Raw genomic sequence first — 10,678 nt, 5'->3', positions numbered from 1 at the left:
TTGGACTCCACTCCATATAGTCAGAAAAAAACCTTACAATTGTTTTCCATTCTTGCTTAAATTTGATAATTGCACGTTCTCATATTTTAATGATTTTGAATTTTGAAAAAAATATAAAATATGCTGTCACAGCCTCCATGTAAACAAGGATTCAGTCTCAGAGGGTGCCTCCCTGGATAAATATATTACACATTTCATACATCAGCAAACAGCAACCAGTACTGAGCCCCACCAAGGACTTGGTAATTCTCCAACAATTCCTGCCAAAAAGCTGAGACTAAACTCTATTTATTATTATATTTTTTTTTCTACACTGTATTATGGCTACAGACTGTTGTCCAAAATGGAAAATGAAATTATGCTATTTAATGTGTATACTGCATATGGGAGATTTTTATAATTGTATATTACGGCAAGACACACACTTTTCCCTACATTTGTTTTCCTACGATTACGGGGACGTTTTAGTTGCAGAGTAAAATTTACTCTCATTTTTCTGAACATTTAAAGATACTGATTTGACAAGACATACAGAAGTGTAGTCTGAAATACTACAAATACTATAATTTTCTTTCATTCAAAAATGTTCAGATGTTTGGGAGAAAAACAGTTTTGATAATTGCTTTGAGAGTAGCCTACAAAACAGTTACAAAGCATTGAAAGGACATTGGAATACATGACTCAAAGCTCATATATTGTTTTCTAATATGGTGTTACAATTTCCCCTTTTTATATTAGTTTTACAATATGTTATTAAAATTTAAAAACTTTTAACAATTATAAAAACAACTGAGGTTCAAAATATAACCAACAACTATGAATAATATAATAATGTTCTCCTGCATTTCAAATGTTTGTTTTTTCCACATCCTTTTTTTATAAAACAGCACCAAAAGCAAAGTAAAGAATTACAGAAAGAAACATGTGGCTTGCTGACCTCCCAGTTTTGACATTATCTTTAAAAATGTTCTGTGTTTACTGAGGTAAACTTGAAAACAAAACTAAAATTATTTTAATTTAAACCAGAAAGGCCATAGTGGTGTACAACAGAATGGGCAAAAGATGCCTTGGATAGAGTTGTACAAACTGTTTCTGAAATCCACAATCATACTCTCAACTGTAAGCTCCAGAAAAAGGTACTTCGCTCTAGTTAATAACACAAACTGCAGCACCAAGCAAAAGGAGAGTAAAACGTGAAAATACCAGAGACATAATTTAAAATATTATTTAAAAATAATTCAGTAGTCAGAACTAAAATGAGAGATTCACAATGACATTGTTTTGGAATTTGCATGCATCACTCTTGTAAAGAGGAGTTTTTCTTTAAATAAAACAGCCTTTGTCTGAATGTTGATAATAATGGTCGGGAAATTGTTTAGCATTAGAGGATAAATTGAATGTTTACTGCATGATATCACATTTAAAGGAAGAAAAAATAATTTTGGAGCTCAGGATAAACTAATACCAAGATTTTGAGCAGTGTTTCTGTCATGAGCAATAAGGGAGGTGAAGTGAACTGCATAAAAGAAAAAATATAGTTGTAGATATTTAACATGTTCATTTTCTTTGGTGATATATTCTGGACTAACTCATGTCACAGAGCTCCATTTATCAGGATTCCCTCATGTTATTCATTACATGGTCAATGATAAGATCGGATAAGGCTATTTCTGCTGAGGGACACAATTAAATCCACCACCACAAGACCAGTATCAAGCTAGTAGATTCATCTATTTACTCTGGTAAAGCAGTGTGAATCAATAATGATGTGACAATAAAATATGCATCTTGTGGATACATTAATAGGCAACTTTCATATCTTTTCACCTTACACCAACATAATGAAATAACAGAAATCAAACCTCTAATCTTCATGCTATATTAGGGGTTGTCAACCTGACATCTTGATGCCATTGTCTTTCCTCTAGCTAAGTCTTTATTACTGAAGTGATCTGTAGCACCTGGGTTAATGAAGAACGTAAAGATCAATTCAGTACATAACTCATCAGAAGTTTCAAAGTCCTCTATTGGCATTGAATGGTATCCAGTTAACGGCTAGTATTACTGCCTCGCAGTGGTGGGGCTCTGGGTTCAATTAGGAACCTGAGGTGCCATCTGGGTGGAGTTTGCATGTTCTCCCCGTATTTGCTTAAGTTTCCTCCCACAGTCCAAAAACCTATGGGTAAGTTAATTGGCTTCTGTAAAATTGGCCTTTTTATGAGTGTGTGTGCGTTTCTGTCTATATGAGTCTTGTGATGTATTGGCATCTGCCTAGAGTGTGTCCTACCTTGTGCCCATTGCTTGCCAGAATAGGCTCTGACTCTTCTGTGACCCTGAATTGGATAAAGTGGTTAGAAAATGAATGGATTAATAGATTTTTCACCTCATTGCTATTAAAAGTATGTAGTTGGAGTGGAGGTCAACAGTAAGGGCAATACATGTTTGCAGTAATTCAAAATCAACCCAATATTTTGGAAAGTACATAGATTCAATGCCAAGTGGTAATAATTGTTCAGCTTCATTTACTAACTTTAAGCACCTGTCTAAATACCACATTATTGATTTAAGACAGGTCCCCAATCCTGGAGATCCAAACACATGCTGATTTCCATTCTAGCTGAACTTTGATCTTAATTGAAGCCTTAGTTGAACTAATAAGTTGTTTGATTGAAACATGGCAATAATGTGTGTAAAACAGAATTTTGAAAAGTTAATATAATTTAGTATAATTAATATATATGTATATATATCATGTGTATCACTATTTATTTCTGACAATTAAGCCCCAATAACCTCCATGGACATATTTTGGAACGGAACATTCCGAGTTTGCAGCAAGATATTTTCAGGTACAGTATGTGGTCAACTGGCCACTATTTGCCCAGTTGTCATGCACACTAAGTGCATTATTCTTTTCCACTTTCCTGTCAAGTCCTTGCATTTGTCAAGTGTTGCATTTCAAGAGGTTTGAAGTCAGGTGAATTGTGACACCAGTGTATCGCTTTCAAAACCATTTGTTCTTTTTTAGGATTTGTTTAGATTTAGCCTGACTGTGTATTTAGGGTCCTTATCAAGTTGAAAAATGTACAGTTCGCTCACTTGTCATCTTTTTGATATGATGATACAGAATCACAATGGAGTCTGACTGACAGCATACAGTAGTTCAGGAAACCATCAGATGAATCCCATCAATGAAGAGACCTTCCGACCCAGGTTGATGGTTATTGAGTTCTTCTGAGAAATCAGCTTCTTGACTTAACAGTGCTTTGTATTAGTTTGTGTAGAAAAATGAAATTATGTTATTGCTTTTTGAATTTATCTTCTTTTTGTACTGCTGGTCTTTTGTGTACATTAACAAAAGAAACTCAGGCCTTCATGTTAGTCTATGTTTCTACAGGCAATGTCATGTTTTTCAACATTTTATCACATACAGTACTGCTTCCTCAAAGAGCTGAAAAGTTTGATCCATTATAGACCGATATTTGATTCTATTCCAGGTAGTATTTATGATTACCTTGCCTCAACTGACATTTCCTAGCTATACTTTTCCATAATATTTTACTCACTTTTATTTATTGAGATTTAGAATTCTAATCAACAGTAAATATAATGCTTGTTAGGAAATACTTAAAACTGGACTTTTGACTTAATTGACAAAAGTAATGTTTTTTTATTATTTCTACAACTACCTGAATATAGTTATCATTTTTTTTCGCAAAAACTGTCGGTTGCTGTCTGCACTCCGTTATGCAAAACATTGATTCAACACACAGTTTACCCAATTAGAATACTGCACTTCATGAAGGATAATTATGGATATGTTTAAATTTTATCTACTTACTCGGAACCAGTGTAATTAATTTACCCTACTCCTTCTCTACACTTTCAAGCTACTGTATGAAAGGACCATATGCTGACTGACCACCAAAATCAGATGCTTCTCTTAGATTTTCACATTATTTTTTCACCTCATTTAGTTTAAGCTGTGTGTTTTAAGAGAGAGGTAGCAGTTTTCATGTAACAGGTAGAAAAAACAGAATGAAATTCTGTTATATATTGTTTTGAAGTGGATCATAAATATTGCATAAACAAGTCATTTATACGTTGTTTTTCTTTCTCTGTAGAATATCAGTGTTAGTCCCCATGCGTGTCCGTGTTTTGTTTTGGTTTTTTTCACTTCCTGTATTCAGGTACCCCCCCCATTGGTCAATCACTACACCATTGCTGCAGTTGTGACATCATTATCATCTCTACTCCCAGCCAATCAGAACCCACGACCTACAGTTTAAATATTGAAGAAGTTCCAACCTCGAGAGCTCCGGTTCAACTTAGAATGCTCATTGCTCGACCTTTTGCTTGTTTTGCTAGCTTTGGCTTTGTTTTTGCTTATTTAGTTTTTGTTTGTTGTTTGTGCTTGTATTACCTGGATCTGTTACTCCTTATCTGTTCTCATTATACCCCATTCCTGGCTTGTGTATTGTGTATTTCCCTATTACCTGTTTTCTACCATTGTGCAACTTGCTTACTCGTGTTTGTGTTTAACTGTGAATTTGTTGTACACTCGGGGAAAAGGTAAAAGGTAAGATCGTCGGATATATATTTCACTCATAGGGTTGTTTTCTGTCCAGACACACTAGGTTAGGGGTGTGTGCCACTCATGTATTTTGGTTCTGGTTAGTTCAGTGTAGGGAAGTTAGGGCGCATGAAGACGCCGAAGACCCTTTTGATTTTTGTTTGTTTGGGTTAGCTAGGTTAGACCTCACTGTATCAGCTAGATCCGTTTGGTTTTGTTATTTTCATACCTTTGGCACCACTCAAGTTCCTTTTCCCTGTGTGTTATCGTGTCCTGTATACATACCAGTCACTTATTCACTTTTTTAAAATAAATCACCTTTGCACCAAACCTTTGTTGTCACGCTTCCTAAGTCCCTCAACAGAAACTCACCTGCATCCAAACCCATCCTAAATGTTACACCCCTTTACCCCTAGACACCTGGGGTCGTAACAGTCAGTAATATTTACTAATGTCCCAATAACTTTAAACAACATTGTATATGATAAATTAAAAAGAAGTCTGTGGGAACATTTCTCTAAAGAAAATGGTTTCATGTTCAAGACCCATGTTAAGATTTCTTAACTTAGGTATTGGAAAAAAATGATGTTGGTATACTCTCTATATATGGGGTAAAATATTAAAAAAGAGCAACAATGGAACTGCTGTATTCCCAACCTGAGTGAAGTAGCAAGGAATTGAAACGTGTGGCTTTGCAGAACCTAACTCCACTGACAGTGGTGATAAAGTCAGCAAATCGTTGGCCTTCAAAGAAGGTGGAAGGGTTGAAAAACGCAAATGGAGAGAGAGAATTCATTCAGTATTCTTCGTATTAGTATTCATTCACTTAGTATTCTTTTAAAAGTGTTACTGTTCAGTAGTTAACAGAAGATTCACGTCTGTCAATGTATTATTGAATGCTGTTAATGTAATTCAAAACCCTAATGTATATCACCACAAGATAACAACCCAAGATAGCTTGAAAAGTTTTTTTCTCTCTGCTGTGGCAATCATCTTTCTTCTTCAGAGAGGAGCCTGAGTGAGGAATTTTCCCCAGCAGAGATGATTTTTTTTGTTTTGATTCTCGTTCGTAACCATATACCATCTTGGTTATTGAAAGTTTGGAAATATATTCAATATGTCCTTTTTCTCTGCAACCAAGTCATGATCATTTAAAAGCTCTGTTATTGTTTTTTCCCATTCTAATTGTTTAATTGTCTGATGTTTTAGACAGCCTACAATTATATTTGAGGTAAAGTAAAGTAAGAGTAAAGTAAGAGTAAAGCAAGTATTTGGACAATAAAAAGAAATTTGTCATTTGTGATGTGTACTAATGAAATTTGTATTTCAGATCAAAGGCTTATTGAATTTCAGGTTTTGTTTCTGGGTATTACTTTGCATACATGCTTAACCATGTAAGAACAATGTCATTTGGTTTGTTCAATCTCCCTAATTTAGGTGAACATAAATATTTGGAAAAATGGCCGAAAGGCGTTTCTAATTGTACACGTCTTCCGTGTTGCTTTGTGAAAACATAATAGGGCTATGAATGCATACTCATTATTCCAGCCTTTAGAGTTTTTTTTTGTGAAAAGGCAAGTATTTTGCATTAGTGGTTATAAACCAAGATGAAGGCTAGAGAATTATGACAGAAGAGGGAGCATTTGTGAAGATGAGCCCAAAGAAAATTCCAATTAGAACCATTGCAGAGAAATTGGACAATACAAAATTAACAATATGGAATGTCTTGAAAAAGAAATTATTGGAGAGGTATGCAATTGCCAAGGATTATGAGAGCAGTTAAGTTACAGAAAATCCATTAGAGCTGTGAAGAAAAACCTTTAAATAACAGCCAAAGAGGTTGAAGACTATCTTCGGTTTGCAGGGGTGAAATTATTTCAATTCACTGTGCGCAGAAGACCTTAATATGAGTATTACAAGGGACACACTGCAAGATGCAAACTTTTCATCAGCACTAAAAACAGAAAGGCCAGATTAGACTTTGCAAAGAAATACAAAAATGAATTCTGAAATAAAGTTTTACAGACTCTCTTTGTAATGATCCATGTCTGTGAAGTGTGCTGGAGGTCATACCTTGGGCATGCTTGGCTGTCTATTGAACTGGATCATTGTTTATTGATGATGCAAGTGATGATGGCAGCTGCAGAATAAAGTCTGAAGTGTACAGACACATCTTGTAGCCCATGTCCAAAAAATCCCTCCAATTCATTGAGCTGCAATCCACCCTGCAACAAGACAATGACCCAAACATACTGCACACTTAACCAAGGATTTTATCAGGAATAAGGAGTGTAAACCTTTGCACTGGTCAGGTAAATTTCCTGATTTGACTTCTGTTGAGGTTGCATTTAACATGTTGTTGAGGAAGAAACCAAAGTCAGTAAACCCTACAAACAAGCAACAACTGAAAGTGGCAGCAGTTAAAGCTTGGAAAAGCATCATAAAAGAACATATCAAAAATCTTGTGATGTTGATGGGTCGTAGAATTTAAGCAGATATTGCATGTAAGGGGTATGTGACCAATACTATCTTTACAGTATTTTACTTTGTCTCAATACTTATGGTGACCTGAAATGATGGAGAAGGAACATAAAACATTTTTAATATATGTGCACAAAAATGTTCAGAAATAAAAGCTAATATTCTGAACTTCTGCCTTATATGCATCTTTTAATCTGAAATACAATTTCATTGTCTATAGCAAAAATGACAAATTGTACTTGACTTTTCAAATACTTATGCATTTCACAGTAAATTTTCATTTTACCTTTATGTCCACAAAAAGATTAAAAGGAGATTCCACTTGTTTATGCTGCACTTTAGTATGTACTATGCCTTTATCTTTTTACTAAGTTTCCAATTATACCTTATATGGCGGCACCAAAATAAAATACTACTACTAGATTTTGTCAATTACACAGAAAGCTGGATGGTACTTCCGCTGTTACCATGTCAGACCCACCAATTAAGTTGAACTCTCATCCCACAGTCCAAATGTTGTGTATAGGTCAAACAGCATCTCTAAATTAATGTACAGTATGACTGTGTGTGTGGCTTACAATGGGTCATCTTGTCTGGGATGTATCCTGCATTGTATCCACTGTCTGCTTGGGAAAGCTATGGCTCACTGCAACACTATATTGTCACCATACAGAATATTTCCAATGTAAATGGTGAGCAAATGCCCTTTTTTATCTTGGAATTTCCCATATTACAGCTACTGTACTTTCAAAAAAGATTAAGCAGATAAATTAGAACGGTGTAATGTTTCTAGAATGGTGTTGTGATTTTCAGTCTTCTAATACACGGTTTGTCCCTCAGAGATTGTTCCCAGTTTCTCTGTAGGTTTATGGTTGATGCAGACTATCGTATTCTTTAGGCAACTTCTTTTCACACTTTCAAACATGCATCACTTATACAGAATAAGTCATTTTGGCCATTTTAACTCTACCTGTTATATAATGGCATTAATTCTCAGCTCAATACATTATTATAAGCTAAAAAAACACTCCAAAACACTTAATAAATCTCTTAATCTGTTGACTGATATTTTAATGTATTAATTTAAATACATTTGAATTGTTTGTATGCAGTGAGAAATTGATGTTTAATTCAAACATGCTTTTTCATTGTGCATCAGTATAAACAGGTAATTGTACTGATTATAACCGTGGGTTAGTATTTAATATGTTGAAATGTTACTACAATTACAAAAGTGAGTTTTTCCCCTCACAGCTCACAGATATATGATCATCCAAACAAGCCATATGAATGGCTCCTTCTTTTTGTAAACTTTCTGGATTCCAGTATGGGATAATTTAGCAGAGTAAGTACTATCCAATCAGAAAACATTCGGCTAACACTTAAAGTTACATTCTCATATACTGTAGGATGAATAAAGGTTTTAAAAGGTCCCAAACCAATCATCCATTAGTTGCTGTGGTTTGAAGCTAAACAGATTTAGCACAATCTGTTGTCAAAACACATGCTCTTCAGCCTTGGAATCAATCCAACTGCCCTATATGATGCAGAGGAAAAAAGTGAATACTATTTCAGAAACAGCCTCAACAAATCACCCAGAATCACAAACTCTTTTTAAAGATATTGTAAATTCTGAGTATCTGTGTGCCTTGTTTGTGAATGTTGACCAAGTGCTAAAAAGCAAAAACACTATACAACTTGGTGTACTCATATTCTAGCACACATTTATAGTTGTGCACTGTGCATTCACTACTATTTGCCTTGAAACCACCTCTTTCTAAACAGAAGCACAAACATAAGCATGGTTCTTCAAATGTTTGAAATCAAGAGACACATACAAAAAAGCACACAACAAAAAATGTTCAATGACAAATTTATTTTTTCTTCTGTTGTACATTTATGTGTACAGACTGAAATAAAATATAATCTGTAAGTATATGCATTGGAGTTGATTATAGGAAAATCTGAGTCTCTTCACAATGGATACAGAGACAGATTGCTGCATTTGTGTTTTCTTACATTTATAACATCTTCCTCTTCTCAAATTCCTGTGGAAAAGACAACAATTATTAACTTTACTGAAGGAGACAAAACAGGGCTAGTCAATTCCTTTACATCTTTAAGGACAGGTAATGGTAAAAAGCAGTTTCAAAGCAGATTTTCTTACTTTAAAAAAAGTACTCCTACTTCAGAAAATATTTTTTCTGGGGGGAGAGGTTCTCAGGAGTGAACAGATTAATCACAAGCATGGTTCATATTAAAAAAAAATCACACCCTTCAAACTGTTTAATGACCATTAAGCTGATGATATATTACTTACAATACAAGACATTTGTTAAGGGGAGTACTGGAGGTCTTCTACAAGGTGTTTAAAACACTCCATTACATTCTTTCAGGTTTAATGTTTCCAGACATTTTGAGAAAAAAAAATCATAGAGGCTTATCAAGTGATGTTATGCCACCATGTGGTAAGAGAAAGATAGTGTTTACAAAGGCAGCACATAATTTCAGAGATTTTTGTAGAAAATAGAAAATCACATTAATAGTTTTTAGCATTAAGAATTAAGAATCAATACTCCTATTATATACACAAAAGGCAATGAACCACACTGCTGGTTTGTTATAGTGAAAATTGGTTTTTGTAGTAATGTTAAAAACCCTAAAACTGATTTTGTAGACATGGCAATTGAAGGCGTTTAATCTTTAAAAAGACTTCTTAAACAAGTAAGTTAAAATCTATACTAAAAACAACCAAATAACAGCCATCTAAATTCATTAAATAAAATTTGAATGATGAGGTAAATAAAGCACATCAGAGACAGACATTTTCTCAGTACAGCATCAGTTAAGCATAGACGTGAGAGTACAGGTCGATGTTTGAAAAGGAGAAAAACCCAGCTTTCCTAATAAGCAACCACAGACAACTGTAACCATATTACTATGAATACAATGACACCATAGTATGCTTTTTATATAACTCTGACCTTGAATTTTTACAGACAGCTCTGGCAGTATTGTGAAATTGCACATTGAAAAATTGCCATACATTAATAACAGAAAAAGAGAAGAATAAAATATTGTATCAATAAAGCACTGAAAATGAAAGCGCTGTACAATTGAACCTAAAAATATAGTAGCTTCACTGCTTATTTGTTCCAAGGATTTTTTTTGCTACCACTGTTACACCAAAGACATTTTGCATTAGCTCTATAGTTTTAACACATAACTGAATGTGAATAATTGTTGAATGTTGAATAATTAGTTAGGTTACACATAACAAATAAGTGGCAGACAACAGCATTTGATCATTTTCAAATTCACTATAAAAAAATGCAGTTTACAGTATGTAGCAACCCATAATCATTTTTTTTCACATTATTTTTTATATGAAAGACTTACTGAATACAAATCACCTAGACAACAGGGTGATGCTAATGATTCATAAGGCTCGACCACATCTGATCATTTACTGCCATCTGCTGATAAAAAAGGTCAAGAGTAATGCTTACATGGAATCTTTTTAACAAGAATTCCATATTTAATTTGGATTTAGAATTAGTAAATATCAAAGATTTGCTATTGGTTTATATGAAATGGCGTATATGTGGGTAGAAGTTACTACAG

General features: G+C 34.1%; 1 protein-coding gene across 1 annotated transcript in view; it reads right to left on the bottom strand.

Moving 5' to 3' along the window:
- Positions 1 to 8,914: 8,914 nt before the first annotated feature.
- The window catches only part of suclg1 (succinate-CoA ligase GDP/ADP-forming subunit alph), a 31,068-nt gene continuing 29,304 nt past the window's right edge, over positions 8,915 to 10,678 (bottom strand). The window contains exon 9 of the mRNA XM_088918020.1: positions 8,915 to 9,102. Coding sequence (XP_088774146.1) covers positions 9,076 to 9,102 — 27 coding nt within the window. The 3' untranslated portion in view covers positions 8,915 to 9,075. The remainder of the gene's footprint in view (positions 9,103 to 10,678) is intronic.

The sequence above is a fragment of the Atractosteus spatula genome, chromosome 1 (genome assembly GCF_055471065.1).
Source record: "Atractosteus spatula isolate fAtrSpa1 chromosome 1, fAtrSpa1.hap1, whole genome shotgun sequence".
Lineage (NCBI taxonomy): Eukaryota > Metazoa > Chordata > Actinopteri > Semionotiformes > Lepisosteidae > Atractosteus > Atractosteus spatula.
The sequence above is the reverse complement of the archived record's forward strand: the minus strand, read 5'-3'. Positions and strand labels throughout refer to the sequence as shown.